The 12545-nt window shown below is 31.0% G+C and overlaps 1 protein-coding gene across 10 annotated transcripts in view; it reads left to right on the top strand.

Moving 5' to 3' along the window:
- Positions 1-12545, top strand: part of LOC143057788 (cellular tumor antigen p53-like) — a 51431-nt gene that overhangs the window by 34851 nt on the left and 4035 nt on the right. For 8 of the 10 annotated variants that reach the window (XM_076231182.1, XM_076231188.1, XM_076231184.1 and 5 more), the window contains 9 exons: positions 1345-1443; positions 1708-1778; positions 2702-2780; positions 3024-3210; positions 3975-4191; positions 4427-4542; positions 4878-5088; positions 10781-10990; positions 12283-12376. In XM_076231182.1, the coding sequence (XP_076087297.1) occupies positions 1345-1443; positions 1708-1778; positions 2702-2780; positions 3024-3210; positions 3975-4191; positions 4427-4542; positions 4878-5088; positions 10781-10990; positions 12283-12376 (1284 nt within the window). Of the gene's footprint in view, positions 1-149; positions 317-1344; positions 1444-1707; positions 1779-2701; positions 2781-3023; positions 3211-3974; positions 4192-4426; positions 4543-4877; positions 5089-5908; positions 7153-10780; positions 10991-12282; positions 12377-12545 lie in introns of those variants that run through there. The other 2 variants (XM_076231190.1, XM_076231192.1) reach the window with 2 other exon arrangements.

The raw sequence follows: 12545 nt of genomic DNA, 5'->3' as shown, positions 1-12545 counted from the left end.
GATTTTTTTTTCTTCACCTGAATAAATTTTTACAGGTGAGCTCAGGTAAACCTTTAATGTATTCACATATATATAACAACTGATTAACGTGTATGACAGGTTCGGACAAGTTGCTAATGACAATTGTGAAAAACAAGACTTGACTTGTCTGTATTTACTTCATTTACTAAAGTATAAGTCAGTTTATATCAGAGAAATGAATCAGTAGTGACAGAAACTTTTGTGTGGTTTTTATTTTAACGTCTGTGATATATTTATTATTCTATTCCGTCCAAATATGATCAAATTTGAGAGAACTGGATTTACAACCTATAGGGTAAGAGATCTTCTGTACATGTTAAATTTCAATAGTAAATTGTGTCTTAGTCTTAAATTTTGTATTTTTTAATTTAAAATTTTTCAATTTGATATTCATGTTTAAAAAAAAAATACTATTCACTGTAAAGTAATAAGCGAATTGTCCTTTTTGTAAATGAACATTTCTTATTTTTTAAATGGAATTTTTCATGAAAACACATGGCTCTCTGGGTAGGTCAGCTAGTTGGCTGATCACATCAAATATCTCAGTAATATAACTTATTTTTTATACTAATTAATTTATAGGGAAATTTTATATTTTTTTTAATGATCATGAATTTATATTTAACTTTAAAGTTCACTGTTTCAATTGAAGTAATTAAAGAATAAATTCCCCGTTGAAATTTTCTTAGTAACATCATTCCTAAAAATAACCTAGATCTCGGACACTCTGTTATATACCCTGATCTATAAGATAGGTACAAAGGTAAAAAGATTTCTCATTATCACCTAATCATTAAACGATAAAATATTGAAATTTTATGCATCTCTGTCCAGGTGTGCTATTAAATGATTGGTCAACATAAATAATTCAGGGAAACTAATGTCAGCTTCAGTATCAGCAACACATCTAATAATAGATAAATCAATATAATCAATTTATCATTTGCATATTAAGTGAATTTCCTAAATGGAAACAAGAATATGGTCAATTATTTATAGATCAGAAATGCTTTTGGCTGATCAGGTTGATGAAACTGTTAATAAATTAGCATGAAGTGTGATTAATAGATTTACACTTACATGATGAATATCAGACAATGTTAGAATCAATTAAACCAACTTTATGACCAATCTTTAGAATTAATCTTGCTTAATTAATGAACATGAATCACGATAGGCGAGGTCCACTCTTCATACATAGTCATGTTCTATGATACAGAATGTCCATTTGAGGTAAAGCACTAAAAATAGTTTCTGCGTAACGAAACAATATGTATTTACAATAAAAATATTATTCATGATGGTTTTTTTTTTTCTTTTCAGTTGAATCCTATCATAGGTCAAACGACTACAGCTAGCTCTATGAGCCCTGACAGTCAGACCAATATCATCGGTAGCTCTGCATCAAGTCCTTACAATGATGTAAGTATTGTCATACCTTTAGATATATCTGAATACCTACGCTTTTGGTGAAAGTATAGTGAATAAGATTATCAAATGAACTAAACCTAAGATATCAGAAAATGGAAATCAAACAAAAATTGTCTTAAGATCATTATAGTATGATAAAACAGGAAGCAAAAAATGGTAAAAAAAAATATCACTAGTTTGACTTTGACAGCTGTTGTATCTCCACTATTTCCTATATAGAATATAGTATATAATGTATATTTTTCTTTCTTTCAGACAATCACATCACCCCCACCTTATTCGCCTCATACTAGTATGCAGTCACCTATACCCTCTGTGCCATCAAAGTAAGTCATTTAGTCGACAAATTAAAATATTGAAATTCTTTAATGCTAGTTTTGTGTATGATATTCTAGTACACAAAACCGTTATTCATCTGGGCGCATTGATGCGAAACCAACAAAATAAAATAGGCATTCATGTGTTTGTATTTATATTTATTGGTGTAGAAGAATAAGCCGTAGAAACAAGCTTTAACCTGAAACACTTTAAATCTTATATAGGTAAATACAGGTGATCAGTGGTTTGTGACAAAGATATTGAAAGGGCCAGTAAAGGGGACTTTGAAAATTAATAATATTTTCCAAGAAAATGATCCTCATTTGTTCAAGAACAAGAAATTAACTTTGTTCGATCACCAATTACGATAACTAAATGAATTCATATATTTAAAGAAAAGCCCTAGAGAAATTTTAAATAAATTTCCCTCAAAGTACCTCATTGATAATATAAATATTTAAAGTATTGAATTTTTATGGTTGTTTGCCAAACTATTCAATAGAATTGTTATATTTAGGATTTGGAAGTTCATACAATGGACAGTCATTTTTTTGTGAACATAACAAAAGCCCTTCCTACAGATCAAATGAAAGTAAACAATACCGAGAATATTCTTTTACCAATTTTATAGGTCATTACACTATCATAATATTTGAAAATCAATTATCTATGTTGTTACACAATCTATTAATCCAAAAGTAAACTATCCAGAAATAGAGAATTGAAACTTATCTGAAGTAACCATTTATATTTAAAAGAGAAAATAAGATGGGTCTGTCACAGTACTTTGATCACTTGTTGAAAATAATTCCTAAAGTAATATCTTCTAACTTTTACCTCATTTCTTATGGCAACATTCCCATTCAGTAATTTTTTGTGTTTTCTCAATTAATGAAAAGTCAGGATTTACAATATAAGTTTTATTTTACAGCACAGACTATCCCGGTGATTATGGGTTCACCATTTCATTTTCTCAGCCATCAAAAGAGACAAAGTCTACCACATGGACAGTAAGTATTTTCCTCAATCTTAAAGACTTTTTATAAATCAGTTTCATTCAATTAATTCAAATTCGATAGTAATAATTTCATATAAATCTTCATATCAATGTTTTTGTAAGAAAAATACCTAACAATATTTTGAACAGCATCTTTTAACGTTAATAACTTCGTTAAGATAATATTTTTAATAATACTACAGTGAAATGTACTTCCTAGTGTATGGTTATAATATTATATTCTCTTTATTTTCAGTACTCAGAGTCACTTAAGAAATTATACGTCAGAATGGCAACTACTTGCCCAATCCGGTTTAAGTGTTTGAGACAGCCTCCACAAGGATGTGTTATTCGTGCAATGCCAATATTCATGAAACCTGAACATGTCCAAGAACCTGTAAAAAGATGCCCAAATCATGCCACATCTAAAGAGCACAATGAAAGTAAGTAGTTTATCAGTAAATTGTGGGAAAATATCTTTAAAATTAACTCTTTGGTGTTTTTTTTTAATTTATTTGTTGTTGAAAATATGTAATATTGACAAAAAGAAGTTAGTTGATAAAATGCCCCTAACTGAATAACAGATAGATTGATTTGTAAAATAAAATGTGTCAAAAGATCTGTTCTTAGATAATACAACATAATTTTAATCTGTAAACAATTTGAAAAAAAATAAAATCTTTTTAATCAATATTGATATTTGTTGTTAACAAGTGATTAATTAGATAATTAGTAAGCCCCAGGTAATTAGGTAATGTTTACGTGTACAGGTAGATCACTTCTGACTTATCATATTGTACAAGGATTACTTACCTTAATCCTGTAACTGGATTTATAGGAAACCAGATTATAACTGGTTGCCTGGGGAGAGAGCATTAGGTTCAGGAGACAGATCCATGTTTCCATCACCTTGCAGTCTGCAAGAAGTTAATTACATTATTGGTTTAAGAGGATTAAAAGTACTCATTGATATAATTGATCTTGTGTCTAGGTTATCTCTCTAGATAATGGTAGATTTGTCTGGCTGTCAGGTGATAAATTGATATAATTATAACTGTATTATGACATAATTGTTGCACAGCTGATTTGATACTGAGAAGCATATTAAAGAAGATGTAAATATTTACAAACAAATGCAATCTTGAGTTTAATTTCATATTTTATGAAAGTAGTTTACCAATATTTTAATTTTCATTCTTTCTTTTAGATCATCCAGCTCCAACACATTTATGTCGATGTGAGCACAAACTTGCTAAATTTGTTGAAGATCCATATACCAGCCGCCAGAGTGTTCTAATTCCACATGAGATACCTCAAGCTGGCTCAGAATGGGTCACCAATTTGTTCCAGTTCATGTGCCTGGGGTCATGTGTAGGAGGACCAAACAGAAGGCCTATTCAGATTGTTCTGACTTTAGAAAAAGAGTAAGTTTAAGGTCATACATTCATTTGTTCAATACTCAGTCAAATTTAATATTCTAAGAAATTTAATACATTTAAAATTAAGAAATCAGCTAAATAGATTGAAGAAGATTAAAAATACATTTTCATCTTATTTAATAACATGTTCTAAAGAGAGGCTAATTTTGTGTAATTTGGCTTTATATAAGTAATCTTTTAAGAAAACTTCAAGTTATTACAATCAAATTTTATTTTTCAGTAATCAAGTGCTAGGTAGACGGGCAGTAGAAGTTAGAATTTGTGCCTGTCCTGGGAGAGACAGAAAGGCTGATGAGAAGGCAGCTCTCCCACCATGTAAACAGTCCCCAAAGAAAGGTAAACAATAATTACTTATGATATTTAGTCTTTAAAAATCAAGCTTAATTACAGGAAGAATGAAAACAGTTAGTTTATTGATAACTGAAATAATAATTGAAAACTTCTAGTATTGAACTGAAATTATAATTGAAAACTGCTAGTATTGATCAAATTAATGAAACCATTTAAGAATTTATAAAATAATTTATTCAACATTGAATACTAGTGGTTTATTGGAAACCTTTACTTAGAATCAGAAGGGCAATAAGTGTTTTTTAGGGGGAAGATACTTGACTTACTTGTGATGTGTATGCAAAACACATTCTTAAATTCCTTTTTTTTTCTCATTTAAGGCCAGAAAGTTAATATTATCAATGAAATCACTACAGTAACACCAGGAGGCAAAAAGAGGAAAGCAGAAGACGAACCATTCACATTATCTGTACGAGGACGAGAAAACTACGAAATTCTGTGTAGACTGAGGGATTCATTGGAACTGTCATCCATGGTTCCCCAGAATCAAATAGATGTATACAAACAGAAACAACTTGATACAAACAGACAGTAAGTAATCAAACACACCCGCATCTGTATATCTTAGCCAATCAAACACACCAATACATAAGCCATTGAAAAGAGGAGCTTTAAAGATTTTACTTAGAAACTTGAACCTTTGTAATTTTCCTTAGCAATTTAAATTGAGACATTTCAGTCATAAGAAGAAATCAAGTATCTATATTACCATATTTTGTAAATCAAGTTACAGTTGAACAGTTTAATTATAGAATTCAGCTCTGTTGCAACACATGTTTTATGAAATTTTACAAAATTGACCAATTACAAGTATTCTTTTGACAGAGAGGGTAATAGTTAGAAAGAAAACTGCTCTTTTCAGTGGCTAACCATTTACCTCCGTGTAGTATAGAATATCCTTAAAACAATATATATATATTCTCTATTCCTTTCAATGCTTACTTAATCTCTATGCTGGAAAAAACTTCCATTTATTTATTAACATTTTGAATTTTGTATTAAAGCATAAAGCTCTTTAAAAAAAAATGTTAACAGTTGACCTTTGAAAAAAAGATAATTAATTATTAGAAATAGATTTAAATGGAAGATTTTCCCCATCTGTGTACTGTTTGCTTTATCTAACTCTTATGATGAATGTGTGGCAGGGTGAACTGAGGGAATCATGGGCTAGGGGAGACAACCTGGAAAATTTGAAGGGATTGTCTCCCTTTTAAACCATGCACATGTAAGGGAGCTAACTAAAGATTGAGTGGAAATATATAAATTTAGATCTTTTGCATCTATGATTCTAAATAAATTTGACAGAATTTTCTTTTGAATATGTCGTAAGGTGTAATTAAACTTTTTTCAGGCTTTCATTTACGTCAACACCCAAGAAAGCAAAAATTTGCGAAGAACAGAAATATGAGTATGACATGAAAGATTTTTATCCGAGCATGGATCTTGGCAAGAATTTTCCCTCACTTTTCACCGACAGCCACCTGAACTTTAAGGCAGAGTTTCAGTACTCAACAAACGATTACTATATGGCTGAAGTTTGAATTGATTTATAATTCTTCTTCGCCTAATGGAAGTCGTCATATCGCTAAGCCATTCTACCTGACTAATTGCAGGTGGCTGTCGATGATACTGGCCAGGGAGAACAAAAACAAACTGATGAAGAAGGTGAAACGACCTCAACATCGACCAGGAATCAAATCAAGAACTTGAAGAGAGAAGTTTCCAACTGGTCCAGGAACATTGAGGATATATAAAGACCTTGCTTTAATGTGGTGCATTCATTTTGGACAATTATAGACATTTATCAAAATCTTTTGGTATACAGTGAGATCCAGATGACTCCATGCTCCTGAAAGCAAGGATAATTGATATTTTATAGAACTTATCACGTCACCTCCTGCCATTTCACTGATGACCAAGGCAGCAACATATGTGTTCAATTCATTATCGTTTCATTGTTTGTTGTTGTTAGGTCTCATATTGTTTTGTTTGTTAGTTATAAGAGTTTTGAATACATAGATATTTATTTTATAGGGCATGGTTTTAGAAATCAAGAATTTTAGAGGATAATTTTATATTTGTTTCTTGTTTTTGAATGACAATGGATTGTCTTTTAGTGAAAAGCATTTGAATCTGTTTCTATATGAAAGAAATTTAAGACGAGAGTTCTGAATCTCATGTTGTTTTGTTTAGATTTTTTTATTTAAATTGAATCAAAGTCTATCGGCTTTTTATCTTTTGCCCAACAATTTGATATTTATTGGAACTAGATGGTTTTACACAAAAAAAAAGATCTTTTGAAGAAATTTTTGATATTTTTGAAGAATCTCTTTTCTTCATAGTTATTGAATAGTGCTTACATTTGTAAATAATTTTCTATATAATATTTTTTTTTTTATTTCTTTAATGTGATATGTCTTTGAAATGTGCTATTTGTGTAATATATAATAATTATTGGATATATTTATTTAACTGATGTAAATATTTTAAGGGTTATTTGTGAAGCATTGCAATAAGATGTTTCTGTTTATTAACCTATAGTTGGTAGCATTTGTATAATGCCATTCAAGAAAATAATAAAGTAATGAAATTAAATATTGTTCTAGTTTATATTTTGAACCAGTTCACCAAGATGAGGAAATTTGATAAGATTTGGTTTTATAAGTTCAGGATAGTCTGTGATCATGGTGATATTAATGTTTTCTAGATACTTGGTCAGGTTTAATAGTTAATATCAAAATAAGAAGATGTCATGGTCCTGATTGCCAATGAGACCATTCTCTACCGTTGACCTAATGGCATAGAAGTTAACAACTACAGGTCACTATACAGCCTTTAACAATGAGAAAAATCCATACTGCAATCTATTAAAGGCAGAAAGGCCTAATGTAAAATCAATTCAAAAGTTATTTGTTAACAAGGGAGACAACTCTATTGGAAAATTAAGTAGAATATTAAATAAGAGATTTGAGACCACAAACATTAAATAAACAGATTTGAGGTATACATCAATGAGACATCAACTCAATGACAAAGAAAAAAGATAATTTGTTTGTCTTGCCTTACAATAATGTTTTCATATTTTGTGTTGGATATTAGGTCAGGTTTTATAGATTAACCAGTGTTGACAAGTCTGTCCAGACGTGGGGACAAATCTAAAAGGTTGGAAATTAATAGGGCATGTAAAAAAAGAGCTTTGGGATATTCACACATGAGTTAACAAGATATAGGGTATATATATCAATGAGATAACAACTCAACAACAAACAAACAAAAATCTGGAGAGCAAAATAGGGTCTTTAACAATACAAATAATATGCTTTAGTTTATATGGTCTAGGTCATTAACACCATTAGGTTTGACATTGTTTTGGTAAAGTTGTAGAGTAGAAGTCCTGTGGTCTCCTATTTGGCTTGTTGAGATCCACCCCAGTTTGAACTTGGGTGGTGTCCTTGTTGCTCAGTCTTTTGTTTTCAATTAAGTGTTACATGGACTCTTATCTTTCATTGTCTATTTGATTTGTCCATAGTTTGTCAGTTTCCTTATGACTTGGGAATTATGGATGTTGCCTTGGTATCTTGCATCTCGCCTGATCTTTCACTAGGTGAAAATATTTAGATCATTAGTTTTTAAGGAACAGACCTTCAAATAAGAAAAGGGAAATGTGTGTTGATTGCCAATGAGACAGTTGTTTAATTGACGAAAGCAGCCTTAGGTCACTGATGGCCATCAACAAAGAACAAAACAAATATATACCAAATAATAAGCTATGAAAAAAAGGGGAAACAAGTCAAAAGATCCAAATGGCCATATTTATTCTGGTTTATTCTTTCATAAATGTTGGGTTATTTGTCAAATCGACACTTCAGAGTTTAGTTAGTGTACTCCCGACTGCTAATTTCTATGGTATTTTGGGAGAGAATCACAAATAAAAAAGGTCATAGAAAAATGTCTCAAAAACCTTTAAAAAAACAATGAACATTTAAATCAATGGAAAAGAAAATTGGTGAATTTGAATATCAATATGAAAAATGAAAAAATGAAAAATGTGTTGACAAGGATGAAAGTTGGTTTTACTTGGTCTTTGATGTCCTACAAGGTGATTCTGGTTAAAACTAGCTCCTTGGGTGAATTACGGAAATGGTTGATGACATGCTCATTTATGACACATTTGATCCAATACAGAATAAAGATTTCAGAGGAACTAACTACAACTGCTGGCATTCAATGTGAAATACTACTAGTTTCAGAGGGAATGGAACACAATCGGCAGCATTCAATGTGAAATACTACCACGTTTCAGAGGGAATGGAACACAATTGGCAGCATTCAATGTGATTAACCAAAATCAGTAGCACTCACTGAAATATTACCACGGTTTACAGGGAATCTAACATAATCTGCAATATTCATTGAAAACTACGACATTTCACAGGAAATTAACCATAATAAAGCAATATTCACAGAAAAACTACCTCAATTAAGAGGGAATGAACCACAACTGACAGCTTTCACGGAAAAACTTCCACGTTTCAGTGGGAATCAAACAACTGACAGCTTTATCGGAAAAACTTCCACGTTTCAGAGGGAATCAACGACAACAGACAGCTTTCACTGAAAAACTTCCACGTTTCAAAGGGAATCTACCAAAACTGACAGCTTTCACTGAAAAACTACCACTTTTCAGAGGGAATCAAACACAACTGACAGCTTTCACTGAAAAACTACCACTTTTCAGAGGGAATCAAAGACAACTGACAGCTTTCACTGAAAAACTTCCACGTTTCAAAGGGAATCTACCAAAACTGACAGCTTTCACTGAAAAACTACCACTTTTCAGAGGGAATCAAACACAACTGAGAGCTTTCACTGAAAAACTACCACTTTTCAGAGGGAATCAACGACAACTGACAGCTTTCACTGAAAAATAATCACATTTCAGAGGGAATCGACAACTTTCACTGAAAAATAGGACAGATTCTTTATTCAGATCACATGAGATTTCCTGCATACTTGCTATGCTTCAATCACCTTTCATGCAAAACTTGTAGATATATTCTTTGCCAAGGGCATGCAACTGGTTCTCTGTAAACAGAAATTAGAAAGTTTCTTTAAAATCTAGTTATAATTTTACAGATATCCAACAAATCATTTCTTTATATTGTTAACCTTCAAGTAAAATCCAAACTTGTTCAAATTTTAGTCCATGAAATAAGCGTACAGGATACATCTTACGTGTGAATTACTTTTAGACCAGTGGCATCATTACTTTAACTTGGTCCAAGCACCTGCCACTGATAAGTTATTAAGAATTTTAACCATTTTTTCAGACGGAATTGATCATGTATGCTTAGGATCAATTAATTACTTACTGTAATAAGATTATTTTGTTTCTTTTCCATTCAATTAATTTCCAAGAAATCTATATATTTAATTATTGATGAATCTTAATGGAGATTGAGTTATAAATGGAACTGTATTAAATATTCTATATTCTCTTTCTCGCTTCCTTGTTTTCTTTTGTTTTTGATAATACTCCTATATTCACAGACCAGGAAGAGAGTGATTTATTTATAAATATTTACACCATTGATAAGTAAGGAGTTTGTCTGCCAGGATGTTCCCATTATAAATTATACAGAATATGATGGCCACAGCTATATCAGATTGCTTCCTAGAATAGGAGTAATTGATGAATTTTTAATGACGTTCATTATTGTTCATTTAATTTTATTCATAGAAAATATCAATATGGTTTCAATTGAGATTTCGTCTATGGAGAACTCCTGCACCTGGCTTATGTTTCACAAAAGGTTATACAATTTCTGATTAGTAATAAGTTTTATTTTGCAAACCGCCAAAGGCGGCACTGTTGTGACATAATAGGTATATTGTATAATTAGCTGTCTATAGACTTTCATACAATAATCACTTCTCAATTTTGGCATAAGGTGTTTTCTATTACACACTTTTGTGATGTCTAGTAATGGCGGACAAAAAAAGGATTAGGTGTATCGATGAAGACTGGTTGATGCCTTCTTAATGCCCTTTGGTTCTTCATGTCATTGGGTTGCTGTCTATTTGACATAAACTCCACATTACTTTTTATTGGTATTCATTCATTCATTCATTGACCTTTTTCAGTCTCCATATTTCAGACATTTTAAAATGTTCAACCTTCAACCATCTAATAACAATTACAATGTTTTAATTTCTTTTGCAGATCATTACCAACAACATCAACAGCAAGGGTTGTTACTCTTCCTACTCACGACAACACACCAATAACTATACAGGGTGAAGGTCGGCAGACGACACTACCATTCACTGCAGACTTAAATGGTCAGGTGACAAGTTCACAAAATGGTGTGGTGGAAAATCATGGAAATATTAAAGAAGAACTGATGGCTAATGGGGACCATTCTATTTCAAAGTATGTAAAAAAAAAGATATATTGTTCATTCAACAGTTTGCATGTTTTCATTATTGTTTACATTGCAAAGAGATAGGTTTTGCAAAAATAAAAGACTTTATTTTAATTATTTATACCATTATTTGCATATAACATTCCCTGACATTATCACAATGATTTTAATCTTTCACTCCTGACCTATTTGCATCAATCGCAATAATAAATGTATGCTGATTTCGTTTGAAAAAAAAAGGAAACCCAAAAGAATGATTTTGTTCTAAAGACCATACTGCATGACTAAGAAAATGTGTATTTCCATAGGTCATTATATCATTAAATTCTTAATTGGTTGTTTTGTTTTATTAGCGAGTCATCATACTGTGTATTCATTAATATTCGTTGGATACCAATTTTTGTGGATTTCGGGGGTATGTTAAAGCTATGACAACTTTTCAAAAGGCTTGTATGAAAACTTCGGCAAAACAATGAAATTAAATTCCACGAACATGCAAGTTTTCCTTCATCCACAAAAATTGGTATCCACAAAAAATAATCCACAGTAGTTGTTGTTTAGAAAAGAAGTCAGAAGCAGATTAATAGCCCTTCTATAAGATTATAGTTGTAGCTTCAAAACCATACATTTAGAAAAGAAGTCAGATTAATAGCCTTTCTATAAGATTATAGTTGTAGCTTCAAAACCATACATTTAGAAAAGAAGTCAGATTAATAGCCCTTCTATAAGATTATAGTTGTAACTTCAAAACCATACATTTAGAAAAGAAGTCAGATTAATAGCCCTTCTATAAGATTATAGTTGTAACTTCAAAACCATACATTTAGAAAAGAAGTCAGATTAATAGCCCTTCTATAAGATTATAGTTGTAGCTTCAAAACCATACATTTAGAAAAGAAGTCAGATTAATAGCCCTTCTATAAGATTATAGTTGTAGCTTCAAAACCATACATTTAGAAAAGAAGTCAGATTAATAGCCCTTCTATAAGATTATAGTTGTAGCTTCAAAACCATACATTTAGAAAAGAAGTCAGATTAATAGCCCTTCTATAAGATTATAGTTGTAGCTTCAAAACCATACATTTAGAAAAGAAGTCAGATTAATAGCCCTTCTATAAGATTATAGTTGTAGCTTCAAAACCATAATTAATATATAAGTTTTAATGCTGACTTTGTCCATGATCTCTCCAATATTTTGTTTTGATTCCTACTTTATACTTTATATGTTTTATGTTTTCTAATTGGTATGACGTACCTTTGGTTTATCATACTTCATACTTGTATGTTTTTATTTTCACAGTTGGTTGACTACCCTTGGTTTATCAGCCTACATCGATAACTTTCATCAACAGAATCTATTTACAATGGAGCAACTCGATGATTTTACTGTTGAGGTTAGTAATTGTAGTTTTTACTGTAACTTTATTGATTGTTGTTTATTCTTAACCCAGTGGCATTATATGTCATGCATATACAGGACAAGTTGACCAGTTACCACTTGACAATGAGGACATTCTTTTACTTTAGTTTGCCTCAACCATATGTTATAATATGAATCTTATG

Source organism: Mytilus galloprovincialis, chromosome 13 (assembly GCF_965363235.1).
Source record: "Mytilus galloprovincialis chromosome 13, xbMytGall1.hap1.1, whole genome shotgun sequence".
Lineage (NCBI taxonomy): Eukaryota > Metazoa > Mollusca > Bivalvia > Mytilida > Mytilidae > Mytilus > Mytilus galloprovincialis.
This window is presented reverse-complemented; position numbering and strand designations above follow the sequence as displayed.